Raw genomic sequence first — 27,211 nt, forward strand, 5'->3', positions numbered from 1 at the left:
GCCAGATGTATAGCATAGACTTTGAATTTAACTTAAATGAATTTAGCTTACTAAACACACACTTAAAGCTGAATTTTAGTGCGTATTTTAGTAAACTAAATTTTGATTTTGTCATCGTCTTAATTTTTATTACCTGTGTCCGGTTTCATTTTCACCATAACTTATAATGAATAATGCTGAACTGAGAGTGAACAAGTATCATATCTCTTTCAGGCATTGTGGGAAGGGTTTTGGCATATCAGCATCTTTGTGATTCTGACATATTCAGTACACCGACAGCCAATTTTAAAATTCAATAAACATTTTTGTTGATGTCGTTGGTGAAAAAAATGCTGTATGGAAGGACGAAAACCTGTCGCGCTCCACATTGTAAGGCGTAAAACCGTAAAACAGGGATGTCATAACCCTGGGTGCACTGCACTGTTATACAAACTGCTTCAGCCATGTTGGTTGTAACCTGCATCTTGTTTGCAGGACATCAAAGTAAAAAACGGGCACTCTGGTGATGTCGACTGATAGTGTTTAGGATATCACTGAAAGTAATCAGAACTATTAATGTTTATCGCTGCCTGAATTAGACGTGAAGAGTGCACGCAGTTTCACCATTGCAACGACAGCTAATACCCTGATCAGTTCCACTTAAGCCCTGTCTATACAAAGCGATAGTTGATGGCAGCGATGTTCGACGAGAGCATCTTATCGATGCTGGCTGGCACCACGGGCTTAGTATGTACGCTAGTCTCCTCTTTATCATGCTTGTTCACATCCACTATTTCCTAATAACGCTTTTCCTCATGACAATTCTATTTTTAGTAATGAAAAGTAAGACCATAATACAAGTGCGTTCCCCGCAATAATCGAATTAGCCAACAAGATGCAAAGATGTGAATGCATTCCAAGGAAATACATGCTTAGTACTAATAAGCAAAAACATTAATAATTGCATCTGTGCCATGGTTTCATATTGCAGCATTTAAAAACCTCTACCGAAAATATCACTCAACTATGATTCTCTGGACCTCAGGCTTTTCTCAGGTTTCTAGTCACTGTACTTATTTCTGGTCTCTAATCATGTTTAATCCAGGCCTATGGTCAACAGGCTAATCTCAAGTCTATGATCAACAGGCTAATCTCGAGTCTATGGTCAACAGGCTAATCTCGAGTCTATGATCAACAGGCTAATCTCGAGTCTATGATCAACAGGCTGATCTCGAGTCTATGATCAACAGGCTAATCTCAAGTCTATGATCAACAGGCTAATCTCTCGTCTATGATCAACAGGCTAATCTCGAGTCTATGGTCAACAGGCTAATCTTGAGTCTATGGTCAACAAACTAATCTCTAGTCTATGGTCAACAAGCTAATCTCTCGTCTATGGTCAACAGGCTAATCTCTCGTCTATGGTCAACAGGCTAATCTCTAGTCTATGGTCAACAGGCTAATCTTGCTTTGCATGTTTCCCTCCCTCAGGTTTCTCACAACATCTTTGTGAGTAGGAGTTCATGTTTTTTATGAATTCCATGCTTTCAGGTATGCCTTGATGGGAAATCTGATGAGATGTCAAGACCTGAAGTGGAATGTTCTAATCGTATCAATGAATAGATGGCTGGGTGCCAAGAATTAATTTATCTTATTATGAAATGCATTGCAAAGGAATTTGAAGCCTTATCCGCATCCCATGTGGTATTTGTACACAAACAAGTGGCACTGTAATCAGCTATACTCTAATGCGTCACTGCTAAAGCAAGTTTTCTTCGGATGGGGCGCTACACTGACCCTTGAACCTATGTAGGCTAGCTTATGGTAAACAAACGGCTGACAAGATTAGCAGTAGCTTCCATCCAATGAAAATGTAAGATTTTTGTTGCACTTCAAATTTCATGATGAGTGAAGTTTGAGCACTGAATAAGGGAAAGCGGTGCTGAGCATTTGTTACACACGCTGCTGAACATTGCGAGGGCCTCGTGTCTAATTGAGAGGAAAACTAACTACGCAAGTACTATTACGCAATGGCCAACCAATAAAAGACCTAGTGTCAGTAACTAGCCAATTGGATTGGCTGGCCTGACCGCTTGACAAGCTTTCATAGGTTTGTTTTCAGTTGAAAGATTGCCAACATGACATAGGAATGATGAGGATAGGCTACTACTCCCCTGAGTATTTACCATCTTCCTATCGTTGATTAGAAACTATGGAACTCGTATTGATTTCTATAGCCACTGCTTTTAGGGAGTAGTTTGAAGCAGCAATGGCAGCGTGCTCGTGCCCGTGCCTCACCACCTACTAAATGCGTGCATCCTAGTGCGGGCGCAGCTGAATAGGTTGTTATTGTTAGCCCGGTCAGTGTCAATGTGTTGGGTCATGCGCATTGTACGGGCTCATTGACTAGCCAGCTGTAATGTGCCAGAGCTCCGCACTGGAATCTATTTCTTCATCAATCTCCAATCAATCAATGCTTAGCTGGTAAGTGAACATATTCTATTCATAGATTTATCCTTTTTCTCGCTAAAGTAGACATCACGGTAAACAGCTGCTGCCTCTACTGTGTCCGCTGCTCCTGCCCACTGGCTGAGAAATGGTATGCTGAAAGGACACTCGTTCCATTCCTTGGCAGTAGAGAGACATTTCGTAATGTTTGGAAAGTATTTGTGAGATGGAACTGGGCCAGAAGGGGAGTAATCTCGCTATTGTTTTAGTGTGTATCACACGCTCATGCAATGTTTTGTTAGCGTGGAAACAAATTTGATGAGGCTGTCACCCGCAGCACACCTTGATGAAATTTTTGCCAATAAATTCCAAATTCAGAATCTGATTGGCCACTGCTGTATAATTTTATAAATAGTGCAGGGCTGAGTGGGCGTGACACCCGACTATATTAGCTACCTTCAGGTAGAAACCTGAGCCATTGGGTCTGGCAGGCTGTATAAATGGGAGGGTTTCGTGTCTAGATGACTAGATCATTTCTGCTCTCCTCTCATATCTTCCTGCCTGTCTATAGTGCAGAGTTTTCCTGGCTATAAAATAGAAAGCGGGTGAGTCTATTTAGATACAGCTTTAAAATTTTCAGCATTAGGAACTCTTGCTACATTATCTAAGGCCAGTCTGCAGACGCATGGGCCATTCGAGGAAGATTCACCTGCTCTGTCTAGCTACATCCCAGAGCTGTTCAGTTTGCCTGCTCAGTCAGAATGCCTCACGCTCATGTTTTGTTTGATTAGGTTTGTTGGTGCATCAACTAACTAATAATTCAGATTAGGCAAACGTCTCATGGTTATTGAAAGAGAGCTCTAGCAAGTTTTCGATGAGCGCGTTGAGAACCGAGTTGTCTCTCAAGCTGCTCTAAATTTCTTGGTTCAATTGTTGATCTGCTCGGCATGGAAACTCCTGCCAGCTGTCAGCACATGTTCAGCGATAGCAAATTTTCCGCTTCAGTAGGCTACTGCTCGCATTCTTCTTCAGATAAATTTCAGAGTTTCATACTTGTCCTTCGTTAAACTGTCGGTGTTTATCGCGAGTAGTCCTTTTGTACTCAGAGCATAACAAATAAAAATTATTGTCACATGATTTAATGATGGGATAAGTCAATCCCCCATCTGCGGTCTAGTCAGATAAAAAGTTGGTTAGCGAATTCGGATCTATCCGGCGATTGCTGGTGCTTACGTTAGAGACCATGTCCTAGTGAGATGGCTTCAACGCTCAATCCTACATCTACAAAGGAATAATTAGCCACCTTATATCACTATAACTGCGCACTATTATGCATCTGCTGCTCAGGCCTTCTCAGACCCTTCCATAGCCTCTAGTTCCTCAGCTATTCTTTAACATTCAATATTCCGAAGCAATAATTCCTATGGTTCAGATTGCAGCTGGCCTTGAGCCTATCATACCTATTTCTATTGGGTTGGACCTCTACATCTCTATATATGTATCTATGTAATAGGCGGCCCTTGACAGGTAATACCAATTATTTACCTTCTGCTGCAACCAACTGCTGTCACTTGTAGATATCTTACCCCAGCATGGAAGAAATACTAGAAAAATTTGGAAACCCAGGAAAATATCATATTCTAATAGCTATCATGCTCTCAATAACCTGGTGGTCGGTCTGCCTTGGAACAGTGGCGATGTCATTTTATGGGACAACGCCAAATTACACTTGTGACATCGAGTTCAGCATAAAGCTGAACAATGAGACGTTCTCTTCCGATGTGTCGCTTTTAAACATTACGGAGTCAGAAGACCACTGCTCTTATGCTTTGGATGGCCATGACAGGAAGCTGTGCCATAAATGGATATACTATGACGAAGGCGCAGGTAAAGAAACCGTATCAACCGAGGTTAGTGTTATTTTCTAATGTTACCCCCTCAGCATGTTGCTATTCGTCACGTCACTTGTCAGACTAAAAGACCGCTGTGCCTGCCATATCTTCATAGCACACTTACTGACTTATTTTAGTGGGATCTCGTCTGCGGCGATACCTACAGGGTTTCTCTAGCGAGCACGCTCTTCTTCTGCGGGGTATTCGTTGGAGCGCTCGTATTTGGGTTTGTTGCTGATCACTTGGGACGAAAGAAGACGCTGGCTATATGCCTGTACACACAGATGCCCATCTCTCTAGCTATAGCCTTCATGCCGTCCTACGTACCTTTTACAATCATGAGATTTGTTCTTGGAATTTGGCTTCAGGTTAGTAGATTGCCTGATGAGTGCATGCTGTGGCACAACATGTGTTCAGCAACAGCATTACATTATAAAGCAGGCTCCTCACTCTCCTAGCTTTGCGTTATACAAAAAAGTAAAAGCTTATCCGTAACATCGGCGGATGTTTCTCTCATGGCATCTCACCGCCCGACAATCTTACATAAAGTTTAGCTTGCTTCAGACTTTCAAAAGCAATAAATTCATTTCAGTGCAATATTTCAGTTAATAAAAGTGTTAGATGAGAAAAATATTGCAAATTTTGTTGTTATTTTTTTAAAACTAACATAACATAAACCTCTTCCAAGAATAAAAGCAGAGCCAGCAACTGACTACTTTGTTAGCTCGGGTTTTATAGTTTGTTGTTCAAATTTTTGCATTCCTTTTCAGGTTGAAACAATCATTTGTAGGTAAAACTGAATTGATCACTTCCTTCCTTTGTCAGCTCAAATCATGTTAACATTGAAATTAATAGTTTAGAAAAATGCTGCCAAGTTGTGTTGATCTTTTGCTCATGTAATGGACAAACAAGTTTGATTGGCAGTCACTCTTTTGCACTAAGTTGTTCCCTGTCGTGTCAATGAACTGGCTGTGGAATCTCTGCGCTATACAAGTCGTGAACAATGAGACACAATGCATTGGGCATTTGGCATTCTTCTTGAAATATGTTTGCTTTTCTATGACATGTTCATTGCTTCCCTAATATCCAATGAGCAACCATCCCAGCTCTCACTGCTCCAGATAATGACGCTCCAGAATGATGACGTAAAACAATTTAAATGGACTAGGTTACAAATGTAAGCGGTAGGCTATTCGTAAGGCATTAAGGATGTTCACAAGTGGTGCTCTCGCTGGTTTCAAGAATCCTGTTTTTCATGTACTTTTCAACCCTTACCATTATGAACCGTAGAATCACGGCGAGTGTGAAAATACCTTTTAAAATGTATTCTTGAAATGGATTTGTATTTTTATGACTTTCAGGGGGTCTCTAGTGTGGCCTTTCTCCATTGCATAGAGTTCTTCAGGCAAAAGTATCGGGGCGTTGTCATGGTTGGCTTCGGCATATCTTGGGCCTTTGCTCAACTTCTTGCCACTGGGATCGCCTATTTCGTCACCGACTGGAGACACATGCAGATTATAGCTTCAGGCCTGGCTCTGGTCACTGTTCCATACTTTTGGTAAGCTGTTCCTCAAACCTCCTTAGGCATGGCCTAGTTCTAGTCTCTTGATTGTCAAGTGTATGCAAGTTAATGTTACATTTTTTATATCATTGGGGCTTATAGCGGTGCTGTTGTTTGAGCACAAAAACACATACTGTCTTTGTACTGTCTGTGTACTGTCTGTGTACTGTCTGTGTACTGTCTTTGTACTGTCTATGTACCCTCTGTGTACTGTCTGTGTACTGTCTGTGTACTGTATGTGTACTGTCTGTGTACTGTCTGTGTACTGTCTGTGTACTGTCTTTGTACTGTCTGTGTACTGTCTGTGTACTGTCTTTGTACTGTCTGTGTACTGTCTGTGTACTGTCTTTATACTGTCTTTATACTGTCTGTGTACTGTCTGTGTACTGTCTTTGTACTGTTTGTGTACTGTCTGTGTACTGTCTGTGTACTCGGGAATGAATGGGCTTTCGTTTTTTTTGTTATATAAGTATTTTGTTGTACCCAGGTGGTTGCCGGAGTCACCAAGATGGCTGCAAGTGAAGGGGCGGCATACAGAAATCACATCTGACTTCATCCCGAAAGCTTCTAGAATGAATGGGTTGAATGTGACAGAAATGGTAGACTGGTGTGCGATACGTCTGCAGGAGTTGAGACAGTCGCAGACGGGTGCTGGTAGTTCGGAGAGCGACCAATCATTTGTTAGGATGCTTAAGACTCCGGTGCTCTTACTCCGACTCGCCGGCATGTGTTTCATGTGGTAGGTAACACAACTTTCATAATGAGGACATGCTGTGGAGGCAGTTTCTCTGTATTCATTGTTGGACTGTTACTTGCGACGTGACCCGTGTGTTCTGTCCGGTCTCCTTCGGATTTGGCAGAGGCCAAACAGTACCAATATTAGGGAATGTAAAATACAGGAGAGTTCGATTTACCCTGATGAGGCAACTTACTAACCCTACTTGAAGCGTGTTAAAATAGACACACTTGCTTTCAACTTGCTCCGCTTCAAATCGGGCTTGTGAGAAAATAGTTATAATTGCCGCTATCTTGTGTAGATTGGCTAAACTTCTAGGAGCAAAAAAGCAAAGAGTGGACAAATGATAAAATGAACAAACAATGTCACGCTGCCAAATTAAATACGTAAAGATTTGCTGAAGTATGAAATTAGTATATAATGGCTGAGGTGAGGGTGCGGAGTGAACTGAAGGGTTCAACGGTCGTGTCAACATGTCACTCAACAGAGTAAGGCAAACTCTTCCCGTCCATCGCTATACCAACCAATACCACAAATATGTGTGTTTTTACTTTTTCTCCGGCCATTTATGTACGATTAACAAACCTTTGCCAAAGATAAGATTCCCAAGGTTGTTTCATTGCCAACTGCTGCTTTCTCATTTCTAGGTATGTTGCATCCATGACTTACTACATTTTCATCTTCAACACAGCCAATCTCGCGGGAGACCAATACCTCAACTTTGCTATCGGTGCAGGCCTTGAGATTCTAGTCAACCTTTTCATGCTCTATATATTGGCCAGGTGGGTGCTGCCTTAACAATATCACCTATTATCTTTTACCCGTGTAAAGTTGGCTTTTTGTCAGCTTATTGCATCAGATCTATTCTTAATGATAGGACCTTCTTACTCCAATTATATTGTCTGATATAACTGGTGTAGTTTAGTGTCTGCTGCTTCTCTTCTCAAGCTTACGTGTCTCTATCCTTGCGGCAGCGAGAGGTATTGGTGTGCACAGCGAGAGGTATTGGTGTGCACAGCGAGAGGTATTGGTGTGCGCAGCGAGAGGTATTGGTGTGCGCAGCGAGAGGTATTGGTGTGCGCAGCGAGAGGTATTGGTGTGCGCAGCGAGAGGTATTGGTGTGCGCAGCGAGAGGTATTGGTGTGCGCAGCGAGAGGTATTGGTGTGCGCAGCGAGAGGTATTGGTGTGTGCAGCGAGAGGTATTGGTGTGCGCAGCGAGAGGTATTGGTGTGCGCAGCGAGAGGTATTGGTGTGCGCAGCGAGAGGTATTGGTGTGCGCAGCGAGAGGTATTGGTGTGCGCAGCGAGAGGTATTGGTGTGCGCAGCGAGAGGTATTGGTGTGCGCAGCGAGAGGTATTGGTGTGCGCAGCGAGAGGTATTGGTGTGCGCAGCGAGAGGTATTGGTGTGCGCAGCGAGAGGTATTGGTGTGCGCAGCGAGAGGTATTGGTGTGCGCAGCGAGAGGTATTGGTGTGCGCAGCGAGAGGTATTGGTGTGCGCAGCGAGAGGTATTGGTGTGCGCAGCGAGAGGTATTGGTGTGCGCAGCGAGAGGTATTGGTGTGCGCAGCGAGAGGTATTGGTGTGCACAGCGAGAGGTATTGGTGTGCGCAGCGAGAGGTATTGGTGTGCGCAGCGAGAGGTATTGGTGTGCGCAGCGAGAGGTATTGGTGTGCGCAGCGAGAGGTATTGGTGTGCGCAGCGAGAGGTATTGGTGTGCGCAGCGAGAGGTATTGGTGTGCGCAGCGAGAGGTATTGGTGTGCGCAGCGAGAGGTATTGGTGTGCGCAGCGAGAGGTATTGGTGTGCGCAGCGAGAGGTATTGGTGTGCGCAGCGAGAGGTATTGGTGTGCGCAGCGAGAGGTATTGGTGTGCGCAGCGAGAGGTATTGGTGTGCGCAGCGAGAGGTATTGGTGTGCGCAGCGAGAGGTATTGGTGTGCGCAGCGAGAGGTATTGGTGTGCGCAGCGAGAGGTATTGGTGTGCGCAGCGAGAGGTATTGGTGTGCGCAGCGAGAGGTATTGGTGTGCGCAGCGAGAGGTATTGGTGTGCGCAGCGAGAGGTATTGGTGTGCGCAGCGAGAGGTATTGGTGTGCGCAGCGAGAGGTATTGGTGTGCGCAGCGAGAGGTATTGGTGTGCGCAGCGAGAGGTATTGGTGTGCGCAGACTATGCTTCTCGCTTTGCTGCATTTTTCAACCAATCGCAAACAACCATCAAGGTCATATGATGCTCGGTGGCAAGGGTATATCTTTCTGCGATTCATATTACTGCTTGCAGCTTTTCATGCCCTGGATAAATAAATACCTTACCTCGCCTAGGAAGTATCGGATTGCTGACTCTGACTGTACATACCCTACATGGCATCACCTTCTTAGGCTTGCGTACAGTGATTAGTGGCATGTGATCAAATTTATTCACCTGTTACTAGTTTCATAATTTACTCTGCATATAAGATGAGTATCATGCATGCTTACAGCTGTTTAGACACCACTCTGCTGGATGTTGAATTGAGAGGCTCAATTCAACATCCAGTTAGCTTCATTTCTAACCAGAAAAATTTTATGGGTGGGACTATTCACGCCTGCCTCATCAGAGGCCTACTAAGAGGTCAACAGCATATTTGTACTAAAAATAACACAGAGGCTTGTTAAAGGTTGACTTGCAACAAAATTCACATTACAGTTATTTGGTATCATAAGATTCACCATGTCTTACTCTGTTGTGCTGTAGGTGTAAGATATGTGGAAATGTCATTACAAGCTCTTAAAAGCTAAAAACCGAACAGTTGATCGCAGCCATCACAAAACCAGATCGGAATTAGTTTATTTCTTTGATGTAGTCATTACATTTGGGTATTGTTTTAACACGTGATGTTCTCACTGAATTGAAAGGCCAATAAAAGACTCAATATAAAATTTATCGTAGCACTAGTTTATGACAAATACTTCGGGTTTTACCGAAGACCCCGTATCAAATATAGATGCTCGCTACTTTACAGTTTTGTTTCGGCATGGTCTAATTGTTTAGTAGTAATCTGATCATGTGACCAATACTTGGCGAACAATTTCTGCAGCATTTTTCGATTATCACAGGTGACCAACAGGCTTGTCATGTTTATCAGACAATTATATGTACTCCTTCGGGAGAAGGTTAAAAAATCAAATGAATTTTCACGGTAGGTTATAAGATATCACCGCTGAACTTCACAGCATTACATTGTCGATGAAACGGAAGGACAATAGACATTTTTTATTGAATGCATGAAGTATATTTGTGAAAATATTTCGACGAATGAGGTTGCGTGAAAGTGTAAACAGAAGCCATCTTGTACAACTACGTCCCATTTGAGCCGCTTTGGAAAGAGATTCTAATCTACGGCGGTTTTGTGATGGCTGCGATTAACTGTTCGTTTTTGAGTTTTCAAGAGCTTGTAATCACATTACCACATATTTTGCACCCACAACACAACACGGGGAGACAAGGTGAATCTTTTGATACCAAATAACTGTAATGTGAATTTTATTGCAAGTCAACCTTTAAGATTTGATGTCACAATGGTGTATAAGAAAGAGTCATGGCAATGTAACAATGGCTGTCTTGAGAAAAATTAAATACAACGATTACATTATATGCAGAGTAATGTAGATAATTGTCATTGAAAAGGTTGACTAACAGCCACTCATGAAATATATAGTATATATAATATAGTAAATATAGTATTAAAAGTATAACACTAGTTTAAAGGACCATGAAGAGTGCATCGAGGACACTGAAGCAAGTACAGTCTGAAGGTCAATTCACTCTGTAAATATGTTCACAAGTTGTCCGTACTCTTAGAAGTAACTGCAATGTAACATGCCGACAATGTGTGTATGTGACAATGTGTGTAAACACTATTTTATGATTTAAGACATGATTTAAGACGCAATTTAAGACATGATTTAAGGCGTGATTTATCACATGATTTAAGACGATTTATGACGTGATGCAGCGCTGTCTCACATGATTTAAGACATGATTTATGACGTGATGCAGCACTGTCTCACATGATTTAAGACGATTTATGACGTGATGCAGCGCTGTCTCACATGATTTAAGACATGATTTATGACGTCATGCAGCGCTGTCTCACAAGATTTAAGATATGATTTATGACGTCATGCAGCGCTGTCTCACATGATTTAAGGTCTTCAGTCACATCTTAAATCGCTTCCTAAATCCTGTCTAAAATGAATTTAGTGTGTTTTTGTTGGCACTTGAAGGTGCCATGCGTGAAGCTCTACCCTACAGTTGCTAAGAATAGAAATAGGAGTTGACAATTAGTACGACATCACCTCTTTCACAACTACATTAAGGTTTCCTTTTTCAAGGAGTTGTCAGGGCTGGAGCCAATCTGGTGTGATTTTTAGTAATATGTGTTTTCATTTTAGATGGAACAGAAAGTATCCTTTGCTCGCAGCTTGCTGCCTTATTGGAATAGTCTGCGTCATCTCAGGGGCAGTCCCAAAAACATGTGAGTAATAGGATATACGCTTGGTGTGCCCAAGTTGAGTACTTGAGAGGTACAATTGGTTCCTTGGCGTTGTCTCACTGCACAATCTGATTTTTGACCCTTCAGCAGTTTTAAAGCGAGTCTATACCGATTCTAGGATGTTAACAAGGCTTTGACAAAAAATTAAAGGGGCTCTCAAATTAGAATAATAATTGTGCGTATTAATAATATTTATTAAATAAATTAAATAATTGAATGAATAATTATTTATTAATTAGGTCTATTGTTTAAAATATATATTTCCATTGGTAAATTAATCATGGAATAAGAAACAGAGTTTATACGAAGGGAGTCTCCAGGCCCGTATTCCCTGAGGCGGCTGGCCGGCTGAGCCGCTCCAACTTGCAACTGGGTAATACAGGCCTGTGAGTCTCAAAAGAGCTGTTAGAGGATAGTAAGGAATCAGCAAAGAGCAAAATGAACACTTTTCCGAGTGTTGCAAAGGGAGCACAACTCTAGGATCACATGTTTATGCCTCACTTGTTTACACTAAAATCTTTGACTATATTTTATTTTGTTTCTAATAAGAAAATTGAAAGCATATGTAAGGATCTAACAAAAACCATTAGGTTGCAATATCAACATGGCAGATATACTGTTTGGTAAATAATAAGTCCAAATATTATGCTCTAGTGTTGGGCGGATAGCTTAGGCTGCTGCTCGAGTGCTTAATGTCAAAAGGTAGGAACTGTGATTCGTCGTCTTTTGCTAACCTGAAGGGTTTTTTTACATTACTCTGTTCTTATTCTTCTTATTCTATAAATACTTCCTCTGGGTTGTCAACCAGTTTTGTCAGGCTTTTGGTTACTTCAAATGGCCAAAATCGATTTTAGATAATCACGGCTCAACGCACTTGCTTTTCATTTGTTGGTTACTTGTGAACCTAGAATTATGCAGGTCATGCCAAGGTGACTAGGAAAGACATTACAGTTGTGTGAATTACATATGTACAAACTCAGTTTCTGATAACTTTGTTTTAATGTGAAGTAAGTGCTGGTTGATAAATTTATTACTTGTTAGTGTACATATATATACAAACAAAACAATGCATCGTATTTGTGTTTTGTTCTCTTCTTCAAAGGTTTACTTGCAACAAAATTCACATTACAGTTATTTGTTATCAAAAGATTCACCATGTCTTAGTCTGCTGTGTTGTAGGTGCAAAATATGTGGAAATGTGATTACAGCTCTTAAAAGCTCAAAAACGAACAGTTAATCGCCGCCATCACGAAACCGCCGTAGATCGGAATCAGTTTATTTCTCTGACGTAGTTAATTCATTTGGTTATTGTTTTGATCACGTGATGTTCTCACGTGAATTGAAAGGCCAATTAAAGGCTCAATATAAAACTTCTCGTAGCACTAGTTTATGAAAAACACTTCGGGTTTTACCGAAGACCGCGTATCAAATATAGATGCTCGCTACTTTACAGTTTTGTTTCGGCTTGGTTTAATCGTCTAGTCGTAATCTGATCGTGTGACCAATACTTCCTGCCCAACAGCGCGAATAATTTCTGCAGCAGTTTTCGACTATCACAGGTGACCAACAGGCTCGTCATGTTAGCAGACAATGAAATGTACTCCTTCGGGCTAAGGTTAAAAAATTAAACGAATTTTCACGGTAGGTTGTAAGATATCAGTGCTGAAAGTGACAGCATCACAATGACGATGAACTAGACGCGTAGGAACAATAGACATGGTTTTATTGAATGCGTGAAGTATATTTGTGAAAATATTTCGACGAACGAGGTTGCATGAGAGTGTAAACAGAAGCCATCTCGTTCAACTACGTCCCATTTGAGGCGTTTTGAAAAGAGATTCTAATCTACGGCTGTTTTGTGATGGCGGCGATTAACTGTTCGTTTTTTAGCTTTTAAGAGCTTTTAATCACATTTTCGCATATTTTGCACCTACCACACAGCAGAGTAAGACATGGTGAATCTTTTGATACCAAATAACTGTAATGTGAATTTTGTTGCAATCAAACCTTTAAGGGCACAGCTAAATCTCGACTTATGAAGTTAATCCATCTTTGAGATTTTCTTTCTATGTCAAAAGCATTGCGTGCTGGAAGAAATCTTTTTGTAAGATGAAGCTGAATTTCATTGAATTTGTTTCACTGCAAAAAATGTAATGATAAATGCTTCATGTAGAATTATACATCACATTACAGCAAATACATTATGTAAAACTATGCAAAAAACTAAATTATATGTTAAAAAAATTTATGAAACAAAAATCATCAAAAAGAGGTTTTTATCGGTATTTTATTGATATATTAAAAACAGCTGAACCTAGATGTAATCCTGGAGATGCAGAAAACAGACGGTATGTAGGTATTGGGTCTGGTACGTAGGTACTGGTGGTGATAGAGGTGCTGAGCTAGTCTAACTTAGAGTATGTGAATTTTGAGCTGACAAAAATGTTTTTTGTTTGTTTGAATTTTTTTTATTTATCCTTGTTATCACTGCATTTTTACTCATGTTCAGCTTTTTTCTGCAAATCATTTTTATTGTTCCAACTTAAAATAACCACTAATAAGCTTTGAAAATTTTGAAAGTAGATGCTTGCTTATATTTTTCTATTTATTCTAAAAAACACTGCTTTCTTTTTTATCACTAATATTGTTGACACAAGTTTTTTTAAGAATTAATGATTTTAAAACTGGAAATAAATTCGTTATTTGAACACAGTAGAATCAATCTATATGAGGAAGAACTGTGTACATAGACTCATTTACAAAAACGCAATATTTTTTAGAAATGCAGTGTTTTGAGATGCTGCATGTGGAAAATTACTTTTGAATTTCGAGTCTAGTATTTGCTCAAACTCCACGTCACGTTTAAAAAAGAATTCCTATATCAAGATGATTGTAAGGCAAGATTTGTGTTCTTTGAATATCGTTCTTGTTTGCAGTTAGAAGCAAGCTAAAGCTGAGGCGTTGTTTTTTATCTAAGCTAGCCCTCGCTCTCTTCTTCCATCCCATATAGTATAACCTTATAGTATAACCTTATAGTATAACCTTATAGTATAACCTTATAGTATAACCTTATAGTATAACCTTAGCCCATCTATTCTACTTACAGGTTGTGCAAATACTATAAATATAAGCTGGATAGTAACAGCCTTTGCTCTCTGCGGAAAAATGGTGAGTGCAGCATTTCTCTGCCTCATCTTCGTATACGCAGCAGAACTCTTTCCTACCTTTGCCAGGTAAGCTGCCGGTTCTACCCTCTATAACTACCTACTTTATAAATTATTCACTCTTTCTAGTATTGAAACATATAACATAAAAAATTATAATGGTGCTGAAAATAACTTTCGCAGACAGATCGAGCTGTTGAAAGACATGTTCCTACATTTCTCTTTGCTATTCATGAATCTCAGGCCAGGTCTGCTACACTAGATGATTATCAGTGATTGTTTTTGTGTTCAGTTGAGAATGTGTTGAGTTCTCTCTCTACAACAAGAGTTCGCTTTTAGTAACCTTTGGTTGCCAATTTAATGAGCAAGACAGGAAGCTTTCCTCATCATAACTCTGAAATTATTTGAGTCAATTTAGCCGGAGTATGTTAAGATACTCCTTTTATCCATTTATCAATTTTCAACAGGCCTTATTGGTATAGCTTTATTAAATTTTCATCTTTTATGTTTTATAAACATTTTATCATTTCAGATGATTTAAAGAGCAGGTTTGATTGCATCAGAACTTTTTTCAATCTAATGTTTAAAGTGTGTAGATATTTTTCCTGTGGCAACAACTGATACTTCTGACTGTTTGCAATAAAAATTTCACTTAGAGTAGAGTAGATGCTCCCACAATGTAAACAATCCATTCTGAGAACATTTATGTTGTAGAGGTTTTACGTTAGATGAACAGTAAAATGCATGTAAACTGTCTAATACGTTTAAAAAAAAAAATTAAACTTAACTTTTCAATTTAATGACTGTACAGCAACTGGGATATTATTGGTTTGTATCGACTACTGTACTCTCTTTTTCTTTTTACCTTCGCCTGAAACTGTAATCTTGGTTTAAGATCCATAATTACAGTATTATTACGTTGAGTTAAAGGGAACGCACACCTTCAATGTTTCACTCGATTTTTCACTTTTTCTATACAGCAAGGTCGATGCTGAAAAAAGGTTTATATCTAAAATAAAACAAATATATTTTACTATAATAAGGGCGGTTTCTGTCTTTCCGTTCGTTCGTCTGAATTCAGAGTTGAAGGTTATGATAAAACATCACATTCCGTGAGACTCCAACTCGTGACATTCGGCTGGGTAGACCGGCATGCGAACACCTGCACCAATCGACTGCCTTTCGGTATTTATGTATAGTATATGTATATATAGTATAGTATATGTATAGTTGTACAGCTACATGTACTTCTTACTATCAGAGCTTTATTGCCATACATGATAATCTCTCACAGCACACCAGACTACCATGGTACTAGTACTAGGTACTAGTATATATAATAGAGATACCTCTATAGACTACCATGGTACTAGTATATATAATAGAGATACCTCTATAGACTACCGGGGTACTAGTATATATAATAGAGATACCTCTATAGACTACCATGGTACTAGTATATATAATAGAGATACCTCTATAGACTACCATGGTACTAGTATATATAATAGAGATACCTCTATAGACTACCATGGTACTAGTATATATAATAGAGATACCTCTATAGACTGCCGGGGTACTAGTATATATAATAGAGATACCTCTATAGACTACCATGGTACTAGTATATATAATAGAGATACCTCTATAGACTGCCGGGGTACTAGTATATATAATAGAGATACCTCTATAGACTACCATGGTACTAGTATATATAATAGAGATACCCAAAGATACCCGTTGTTTTCTCTCTCGAGTCCGACGAGAGAAAAACAATACTTGAAGTTTGAGATTCTTGTAATTCAAATCGAAATAGTTAATTTGCACCGACTCGACGCTTTACGTTATATGGAGGTTTTTACCTAATAGGAAGCCAAAACTTAACATAAATTCTTACGTCAAGTGGAATTTAAGTTAGGGGATGTTTACGATATAGGAGCGTCTACTGAATTTTTATACCCAGTTTACACTCTCCAGTTCTAGTGCACACAGATTTTTAGCATAGTGTCACTTTTGCTGTGTGATAAACTGTCTCTCAACAAAAGAATTTGTTTAACAATAAACACTTAGATCCTTAAGCTGTCTAGAAAATTCTTTTTTAAATTATCACTCTTAGGAAATATGTGGGTGAAACTGCTAAAGCGGTGTTTGGTTTGAGGGTACATGCCTGTGTTTGTCATACAAAACACAGATATGTATATCGATCAACGATGGACTGATGGTTAATACTGTTGGGCACGTTCATTACAAACCTTTTTTAATTTTAGGGGCAGCTGTTTAGCTCTGTGTGGCTGCTCGATGCGAGTGGGTGGGATTGTTGCACCTCAGGTCTTATATTTGGTAAGTACCAACTTTCATTTCCGATTTGATGAAAAGGCGCATCGAGTTACTTGAATTTTGACGATACATCTTCCAAATTTGGCAATGACATGACTAGAATTAATAATTCATGAAGCGCGCATGTTTAACATGCATGCTTTTTATAATAACTCAGTTTGACCAATATTGCTCTACATAGTCCATATCTGTGGCTAGACAGCTTGGCATGTAGGTGTCTAATAACATGAAGAATTATGAATAGCTAAACAGTTTGTCTCTTGCAGGCGGTAAAGACATTCGACCAGTTCCCGTACGTCGTCGTAGCAGTCAAGATTTTTATATGCATAGTAATCACATTATTGCTTCCTGATACCTTCAAAAAGAGCATGCCAAATACGATTGAAGAAGCTGTGAATATGGCTCCGGAACCTACGAGTGACAGAGTAAGGGGTGGCAACTCTCTTTTATATCGCTGCGGTAACAGCCCAGCGAGTGAAACAAGCAGCAACTCCACAGAACCAGAAAAACATAAACTTGTTGAAGCCTAATTGGTTTAGTGTTTAAATTTAGAAGAGAAGACAATTTCTGAAAATGGCTTGTATGACCATCACCGAAGTAAAATATTTGCCAATGTCACATCTCACAGTAACACGTTATGCAAGCAATGGTTTTTTCACAAAATGGGAAGATATTTTGTAAACGAGATTAGTCATATTTTATACGACATGTAGCCTTCGCAATTCTTTAAAAAATCTTTTTTTTTGTAATTCAGATTCTCGCAATATTTCCAATATGTATATAAAGCTCTAAATTGTAAGCTTTAAGCAATAATAGAATAAATACTATAGAGGTTAAAACTGTCATTTAGGGTAACTTTAAATATTTATCCCTTTGCGGCTTACCTAGTAAAAGCTTTTCACCTGAGTTCATTATAACATATCATTCGCGGTCATCAATCCAATTTCAGAGTTATCTTCTTCTATAGGACTATTTTCTACTTTTTCTGTAAATAAGTTACAATATCCAGCTGTGTATACTAAGTTTGAGATTTATCTCCCTTGCCAAATAATGTACGGTCTAAACGTGCATGAAGTGAACTCTTATTCAAATTTATAAAATAAATATTTTTATACGCGCTGTTAAAACACATTTGAGTCATTCCTTTGCTAATATTATAAAAATACATAACTTTTTTTATTTTCAAACCTAACAATTTGTCTGTTGTAAAGGTGCAATTTTGACTATTGTTATTATAATGAGTGAAACTGATCTATAGAAGACCAGAAGTCAAAGCCGGTCTTTCTTTAAGGAAAGTCACATGACTACTACGCTCTCCTTTAAAGAGTCTCTTTGTATTGGCCGTGATCATAGATAGCATAGGCATAATTCAACTGCTTGCCATAGAACTTATTAAAATAAAAGAAATCTACCACAAAATTGTCTGTCAAACTTCATGCTTTTTGCAGACTTCTTCTGGATATGAGCTCGGACTGCAGAAATAAAATCTTTGAAAATGATTGCAAACAGTTTTTATTCAGAAATCTCTCATGACAAGCGACTGGAAAGAAATTGATAGAAGGAAAAGCTTCTTCACTCAAGTCTAGGGTTTTGAGCACCACAAGAAACCAAAAAGCTTTTTTAAACAGAAGCAGCACCCTTTTGAGCTTCTAAAATTAAACCTTTTTTACCGAGATGTTTCTAACTAGAGGTATCCAATTAGTAAGCCATCAAATGTTGGAAGTGATTGTACTCCATTGCTGATTCATACATTCCCCTCCCGCTAGGTTATCACTAACTGAAAGTGTTTATGATATTTAAACTGTTAAAGGGTAAAATTTGCTGACAGCTATTAAATAAAAATAAACTGCTGAAATACATCCATCACTCCTGTGATTCATTCATTCAAAAAACATTCATAGAGACCATGACACTCAATAAGAAGCTAAATAAAAGAATTATTAAATAAACCCCCGTAACACTACAAGAGAAGATAACCTGTAACACTACAAGAGAAGATAACCCGTAACACTACAAGAGAAGATTAGGTTGCTGAAACTAGCACAATCATACAGATATGATATGATGTCTTGCATCATGTTAGTTTGCAAAGCCAGTAACCACTTAAAATACATTTCATTTATCTGAATTACTGCATATCACAACCAGGATGTTGAGTAGACACATAGAATGCGAGCGAATTCAGATATGAAGATATTATATTAGGGGCGCCAGCAAAACTGGAATAATGAAAGCATTGTGTTGGATTATTAAATATTCATTTATGCAAATTAGGCTTTTCCTTGAACATGCTTAAAGGTTGACTCGCAATAAAATTCACATTACATATATATGGTATCAAAAAGTTCACCATGTCTTACTCTGCTGTATTGTAGGTGCAAAATATGTGAAAATGTGATTACAAGCTCTTAAAAGCTCAAAACCAAACAGTTAATCGCAGTCATTACAAAAACGCCGTAGGGTGAATCTCTCAAAATGGCTCAAATATGATGTAGTTGAACACGATGTGCTTCTGTTTACACTTTCATGCAATCTCCTCAGTCGAAATATTTTCACAAATAATATACTTCATTAATAATATATTATAATATTAATATAATTTTAATATTAATATTAATATTAATTAATATTAATATAATATTAATATAATTTTAATAATATATTAAAATAATATATTATACTTCACGCATTCAATAAAACCATGTCTATTGTCTTTCCACGTCTATTTCATTATTATTGTAATGCTGTCACTTTTAGCACTGATATCTCAAAACCCAGCCTAAAAATCAGTTTAATCTTTTAACCTTAGCTTGAGGGGGTGCATATCATCCTCAAATAACTATGAGCCTGTTGGTCACCTGTGATGGTTGAAAAATGCTGCAGAAATTGTTCGTCCCATTTAGCCAGAAATATGGGTCACATGATCAGATCACGACTAGATGATTAAACCAAGCTGAAACGAAACTGTAAAGTAGCGAGTATCTATATTTGATGCGAACTTTTCGGTAGAACCGAAGTGTTTGTCATAAACTAGTGGACCAAGGCGATATACATTGAGCTTTTTATTGGCCTTTCATTTCACGTAATAACATCACGTGTCAAAACAATAACCACGTCGATTTGAGTACGTCATCATAATAAAGGGATTCCAACCTACAGCTGTTTTTTGAACTGTTCGTTTTTGAGCTTTTAAGAGCTCGTAATCCCATTTCTACATATTTTGAACCTACAACACAACAGAGTAAGACATGGTGAACTTTTTGATACCAAATAAATGTAACGTAAATTTTGTTGCAAGTCAACATTTACCTTAGAAATATTTGCTTTAGGAGTTGTCCACTCCATTGTTTTTCATGTTTGAGTTTTATCAAAATCCACAGTGAAGTGCATATCTTGTTTAGTTACTACTCGGCAATAAACTCAAAAGTATGTTGTTCTTATTGCAGTAGTTAGTAACTTATTACTAAACAGTAGTAGCTGAAAACAATACAAAGTATGTGATAACTATTCACAATTTTGTTTCAACACACAAAAGCAGCATTTTATAACGCAAAAAGACTATGTGATACTCATTAATAACAGTAGGCGTACAACAAAACAGTGTAGGTTATGTGATATATGTTCATTTTGTGCACCAGTTTAGCTGGTCCACAAAATGAAGCTTCAATTTTGTTCATCATTCAACACAAAACAGCTTCAATCGTCGAACTGCCCAGCGTACGCTAGACGGCCATACAAGTAGAGCAATTATAGTGTGCCACAAATTAAGGTTACTATTTTATATTCCAGAGCCAAATGACAAATGATGAGACGGATTGAAGATCAAAAATTTGTCTGTCTACAAATGCAAGGTCAACTCAAAGTAAATAATGCTTGACAGGTCATTGTCTAACTTGATGCTTGGGAAAATGTATGGACACGCATTGCTGCTCTGAAAGCGTTGAACTGGTAAAATCTATTATCCTTGTGATGTTTTAAATAATATTTTTAGCTTCCAGCTTCTGTTTTAACAAGTTGAAACAAAAAAACTAAATGAGTATGTCAAGGTCAACTCAAGTGGACACGAATAAAGCTTCTATCATGCTAGAGACATCAGCAAATAAACGACTTGTGCATAGGAGAGAAATTTGATGGCAACATTGAAAATTAAAGGTTTTACACCAAAAGTTGAGATGAACGCCATCCCTAATAAAGTAAATAAAATAGAGAAAGGCACTGGATTCATATCAGAAATTTCTGTGATGCTCAAACATCAACTCGGTCTAAAGCACTACAAAGTCAAGCAAAAATCTTTAGCCAATTAAAAAGAAACTCTAGATGAACTCTAGATGAACTCTAGATGAACTCTAGATGAACTCTAGATGAACTCTAGATGAACTCTAGATGAACTCTAGATGAACTCTAGATGAACTCTAGATGAACTCTAGATGAACTCTAGATGAACTCTAGATGAACTCTAGATGAACTCTAGATGAACTCTAGATGAACTCTAGATGAACTCTAGATGAACTCTAGATGAACTCTAGATGAACTCTAGATGAACTCTAGATGAACTCTAGATGAACTCTAGATGAACTCTAGATGAACTCTAGATGAACTCTTGATGAACATGTGTGTAACAACTTAGTACAAACTATTAAAAATATTGAGATGCACGTAAGAATTGCAGTTTTTGCTAAAAATTAGAATTGTTGATACTTATGTTATTCAGTAATGATATTGCTGGTTTTAATAACATGTTTAATTGCTAGGATGTGTTTAGGATGATTAGTGTTATACTGAATAAGGCCGTCTTGCACAGATTCTTAGAATATTTTTCACACTCTTTGACTTTGTTATACTTGTACAATGTACCATTTAATTACATGTATTTATATTGAATATCTGTTACAGGCATTTGCTTACTGAATTGTATTTGATGTGACACTTGCGACATCTTTGCGCTATCATTAAATAATTGTTATAAATTTATTACCTATTTTTGTCACACATAATGAACTGAATTCAACTCCTATACGCTTACTGTAATCAAAGTTGTCTTTGAAATCTGTGGTTTTTTGTTAAAAGTTTTCAACATTCTTTAATCCTTTGTGTTATTGTATCAGGTAATTATTGCTAGAGGTTGTTGATATTGATGTCTGTACAGCAAAACCATTACTATACGTAGAATCAAAATCTCCAATTAAAGGTTGAGCATGTCATCATATTAGCACTGTGTCACCACAGCGCTATACTAGCCATACTAGCACTGTGTCACCACAGCGCTATACTAGCCATATTAGCACTGTGTCACCACAGAGCTATACTAGCCATACTAGCACTGTGTCACCACAGCGCTATACTAGCCATATTAGCACTGTGTCACCACAGCGCTATCCTAGCCATATTAGCACTGTGTCACCACAGAGCTATACTAGCCATACTAGCACTGTGTCACCACAGCGCTATACTAGCCATATTAGCACTGTGTCACCACAGCGCTATACTAGCCATATTAGCACTGTGTCACCACAGAGCTATACTAGCCATACTAGCACTGTCACCACAGCGCTATACTAGCCATATTAGCACTGTGTCACCACAGCGCTATCCTAGCCATATTAGCACTGTGTCACCACAGCGCTATACTAGCCATACTAGCACTGTGTCACCACAGCGCTATCCTAGCCATACTAGCATGAATGCCTATGACATCTTGTCATGTCATATGTATTCAGTGACCTCATTCAATTTTAAAGTTTTGCTTGAAAAACTAATAAAATAATCCAAAATAGATCTTTTGATGCTTTAGTAATATTTTTAGTAATTCTTGTACATGAACTTTCTCAGCTCAATTTAAGTTTAAATACCACATTTTGCCACTTTTACATGCATCCTGACTAAACGATGCCGGACTTGATGTTTTGATATGCTCTATAATTCCATCCAGCATATTTTTACACATAAAGCAGTCACACGTGAGTTTGTTTTATTGGCCATGAAAAGTCTATGCGCTTTAAAGGACTGAATGTATATTAGCTCAGATTTAGTTTCTTTATCTTGTCTTACTTTGTATCGTTTGTGAACTGCAGATAGTTTAACAATGTTTTCTCAACTTGTCTGTAACATGACTTCTTGATAGAGACTCATGAACACACGGGCACCAGCAAACTTGAAACCCTCATCTTGTTTGCAAGGCGTGATAGATGATGTTGCTTGAACGACTTTGACTTTTTAGGTTAGGCTAGCCAACCTCTTTAGAGAATGTGCCACCAGGATATACAAAGGGTCAATAGAAAGAGTCAGTAGAAGGAGTCAGTAGAAAGGGTCAGTAGAAAGAGTCAGTAGAAAGGGTCAGCAGAAAGGGTCAGCAGAAAGGGTCAGCAGAAAGGGTCAGCAGAAAGGGTCAGCAGAAAGGGTCAGTAGAAAGAGTCAGTAGAAAGGGTCAGCAGAAAGGGTCAGCAGAAAGGGTCAGTAGAAAGGGTCATTAGAAAGGGTCAGTAGAAAGGGTCAGCAGAAAGGGTCAGCAGAAAGGGTCAGCAGAAAGGGTCAGTAGAAAGGGTCATTAGAAAGGGTCAGTAGAAAGGGTCTAGTAAATCTATTAATTGTAGAAATAAGATTATAAAGAGAAGTTGCATGGCAGCATATTTTTCTATCAAGTTTATCATCAGCAGCATCCCAGCTATCATCATCAGTTTTTGCACAATACTAGTTGAATGCCTGGTGTTGCATCAGTAATATAAAAAATTTTGCATAAAAAAATAATTTTTAATCAACATGTACAACAATTATCATTTTAACTTCTAAATAGAGGTATTTGTTTATTTTTGTATGTATCCGCCCAATAAATAATTCAAAATATTTGAAAGCTCAAGGCATAGCTAAAACAGATTGTTGAAAAACATTTCTTACTTCTTATGCTACACATTTGCTCAAGATGTAAAACAGCTTATAAACAGTGGCATGTAATGCATCTACCATTACCTGTTTCTTTACCCAAAAAATTTAAATAACTCAAGTTAATCTAAATATATATAAAAATTGTTTGTCATTTGTAGATTTTTATTTATATATTTGATTTTTCTATGCTTGACCAGAATGTTTGGGCTGGCTGACAACTACTTTTGTCATTTCTGCACCACCTAGTAGGTAGACAGATAGCACATTGCCCATTTTTTAGAACACTGGGTTCTCCAGTAGGTATATCAGCCACCGGAATTTTATACAATATGTGATATCTAAAAAACTTGATTGTTATACACGAAGTTCATTATATGAAAATGGAAATTTATACCCTCTAAAACTTAATACCATGCAAAAAGTGTTTTGCGCAGTGCAAATAAATTTAGAGAAAAAATAAAACAACAGTGAAGGTTTTTAAATAAGAAATAATTAGCTAGTAATAGCTAGAAAAAAATCTGTTCTACTACAGTGATTACCATAGAAAATGATTTGATACTAATACAATTAATACAAACTAAAAAATAAAAATCATGAATATCTTTAATTAATAATAACAATGAGTACATAGAAGTGTGTATGGAAAATGTTACTATTGCAGCAGAAGCTGTCCGTCAACATTTTAAATACAGCGATAGTCGTACAAATGTAATAATGAGATATCGGACTTAAATACATCAATGAATTTAATACATTGGATAAACGAGGGTAAACCAATGTTCTTTGTTTGATCGAATGGAAAAAGAATGTATAGGCCATTTCTACTGCCTACTCAAAATACTACAACATACAACTTTCAATGTAAAAAGCATGATGATGTTAGGATGTGAATGTCGACAGTTTTAGTGATTGACCTCATAATCTGTTGATAGGGAAGAAAACTTGTAGAAGTAGGGTGGAGACAGTTCGTACTTCTGGCGCATCTGCGCTAAACCCAACGCTTTCTAAAATACAACCTGTTGAACCCAACAGGAGGGAGCTGAACCCAACTCACTTGTGTTCTGATGAAACCAACAAAACGCGCTGAACCTAATGCTGGCGACGATACAACCTGCTGAATCCAACAGGAGGAAACACAACTCTTTTAAGAACAATAATATTGTTGATAGATATTAACAGTTAATGTTCATACTAGCCAATCACATCGTCGTCCCAACTGCTGACTTTGCACAATTTTCCCATTCGTAACAATAGAAAATTAATGAGTGACAATGAGCCGTTGCAGTGTAACAATCTAAAAAATAACAAGAAGCCCATAAAATTTTACATATACTAGATAGGGAACAGTACTTGTAGAAAAACAGTAAGACATGTTTTGATAATGAAAAGGACTAATTACAGAATCTTATCTCGAGAAAACGCATCAACAAAAATGGGAAAAATATTATTTAAATGACTTGAACAACTAATACTTAACTAGAACATGTACTTAGATTATTCTGCATGCAATAATGAGCATAAGAAAATTTTTCAAACGAGCGAACAGTGAGAATTAATTTATTAAAGATTGTTCAATGCGTACGAATTTTCTGTAAATCTTGATATCTGGTATCTGTTATCTTTACTACATGTAGGTCAACCACTGTCCCAGAAGTCCTTTCTCTATAAATATTGACTTGGTCGCCTCGTCTTTTCATCACTCCTTTGAAAACGAATGCTCATGGAGTTGCTTCCCCATGGCCTGTTGCAGGACCATCACTCATTTCATAGTATGCTCACTAGTATGACATATGGGATTTTTTTAGGTTGGCTACAATAGTCAATGCAAATGAAAGTCAAACAGAAAATTGAAGGCTTTTAAATTGAAATGGAAAAGAAGAACAAACGCAAAAGACAATATTAATTAGCAATAAAAAGTACATACATGTACCTAGCTTGTATCCTGCAATCGCAGCTATTATAAAACTTTTTAGAACAGAAATAATTTTTTCCTTACAGAAGGTAGTAATACAACTCCAATATGCTGAGCCAATGCAATTCCGAAAACAATGCAAGACCAATATTTTAATGTTTATTATAATCAGAGCCGTGTCAGCTTGCAACCAGCTCAGAGCGTTTAGAAAAAAAGATTGTACCATATGATAATTGAACTAGGATATTCAGGTGCACTGAACTGTAAGCCTGCTAGCAACTATAAGTTTTTTCCCAAGTATTTTAACATTGTATTTTAACCAATAGCTATTCACTGGGCGCACACACACACGCACGCATGCACACAGGTGACAAAAAACAGACACTTCATTTTATATACAGTAGGTGCTCCTACAATGTAAATAATCCATTCCAGGAACGTTTACGTTACAGGGAATTTATGTTATAAGAACAGTAAAAGAAATGTAAATTGCCTAATCTATTCCAAAACCTCTCCAAAATCACTTCTTTGGCCATGTAAATAGGAAAAACTTGAATTAGCTCTTTTAATTTGTGGGCTGTCCCGTAACTGCTATATTATTGGTTTGTATCGACAACTTTTCTCCTTTTTCTGATCAATCTCACTGGTTTTATAGACCATGATTGCAGTAATTTTTACAATAAGCTGACATGCCTACAATAAGGCAAAACTGCAAAATAGTTTTACTATAAAAAAGCGGTTACATGTATTTATGTCAAATAAGTAGTACCTTGACCCCACCCCTAGGTATTTACTCGTATCTAGGGAAGGTCAAGGTTAGGATATAAGAGAACTTTCGACGATACTCCAACTAGTGACATTCAGATCGATAGACCGACGCTGTAACACCTGTACCAATCGATCGCTTTTGTATTCGTGAATAATTGAGCAACTACCCTATTCTCTGTTTCGGCGACACATATGACGATTTATCACGACAAACTAGAATTGACAAACTAGCAAAATTTGTATATATTGTAAAGGTTTCGTGCGCTACCCTCTACTACTTCACCAACATAAGACTCAGTGTGAATAGTATATATATACAGTGAAACATGGATAACTCGCCCTCGGATATAGCGAACACATGGTTAACTCGACTGGATTTGCTTGGTCCGTTCCCACGCAATGATAAATGGCTCTATATAACTCGAATTCAACACTGTTATAACGAACTGTTTTTTGCCCAATGGCTACCGAAACGGTTGCTATCGCTTTAGACAATCACTTTATTCCAAGCCATAGAGGTAAACCTCAACTTTTTGTAATTCATAAGCGTCGTTATTACCTCCATCGGCAAAATATTTTTGTCAACGACTGTTCTAAAGGTTTGGTGAAATTTGATTTATACTTCTATACGATGAATAGCACGGGCTAGTCGGGTCACGGGCGCAAGGATTTTCGCCACGCACATACAAAACAAAAACAGCATGTTGTTTTTGTTTTGTATTTGCGTGGCGAAAATCCTTGAGTGCGTGACCAGGCTAGCCCGTGATGAATAGTTTTCCGACGTTGATTCCGTGTTGAATTAACGTCGGAATGTTGAATGTTTAAAACGTCTTAAAAAATGTTGTAATCAAACGTATACGTTGTCTTAGCTAAAAAACTATTCATCGTTTGACCTAAACACAAAATACGTGTGTACATTCAATAAGTATCCATTCAAAAAGCCTGAGTGATATACAATGTACCGTAAAACCTCGTAAAACTTTTAATTGAACTGCCTCGGAGTGTTG

At 38.0% G+C, this 27,211-nt stretch overlaps 1 protein-coding gene across 4 annotated transcripts; it reads left to right on the plus strand.

Moving 5' to 3' along the window:
• Positions 1-2,129: 2,129 nt before the first annotated feature.
• Positions 2,130-18,493, plus strand: LOC137389510 (organic cation transporter protein-like). Of its 4 annotated transcripts, XM_068075530.1 has the most exons (11): positions 2,916-3,032; positions 4,005-4,337; positions 4,457-4,687; positions 5,681-5,877; positions 6,368-6,619; positions 7,264-7,398; positions 11,044-11,126; positions 14,251-14,377; positions 16,576-16,648; positions 16,912-17,070; positions 18,094-18,493. In XM_068075530.1, the coding sequence occupies exons 2-11, from the start codon at positions 4,020-4,022 to the stop codon at positions 18,127-18,129; spliced, it is 1,611 nt and encodes a 536-aa protein (XP_067931631.1). In that variant the 5' UTR covers positions 2,916-3,032; positions 4,005-4,019; the 3' UTR covers positions 18,130-18,493. The 4 variants fall into 4 exon arrangements, with proteins under 4 accessions (XP_067931629.1, XP_067931631.1, XP_067931628.1 ...); XM_068075528.1 differs by lacking the exons at positions 2,916-3,032; positions 18,094-18,493 and adding an exon at positions 2,130-2,463 and having other exon boundaries at positions 16,912-18,067; XM_068075527.1 differs by lacking the exon at positions 18,094-18,493 and having other exon boundaries at positions 16,912-18,067.
• Positions 18,494-27,211: the final 8,718 nt, after the last annotated feature.

Source organism: Watersipora subatra, chromosome 3, assembly GCF_963576615.1.
Source record: "Watersipora subatra chromosome 3, tzWatSuba1.1, whole genome shotgun sequence".
In the NCBI taxonomy this organism is placed as follows: Eukaryota; Metazoa; Bryozoa; class Gymnolaemata; order Cheilostomatida; family Watersiporidae; genus Watersipora; species Watersipora subatra.

Coding starts and splice junctions, on each gene's coding strand:
- LOC137389510 (XM_068075528.1), top strand. CDS start 4,020: ATGGAAGAAATACTAGAAAAATTTGGAAACCCAGGAAAATATCATATT. Junction 14,378..16,575: donor CTCTTTCCTACCTTTGCCAG/GTAAGCTGCCGG, acceptor TTTTAATTTTAG/GGGCAGCTGTTTAGCTCTGT. Junction 16,649..16,911: donor CACCTCAGGTCTTATATTTG/GTAAGTACCAAC, acceptor TGTCTCTTGCAG/GCGGTAAAGACATTCGACCA.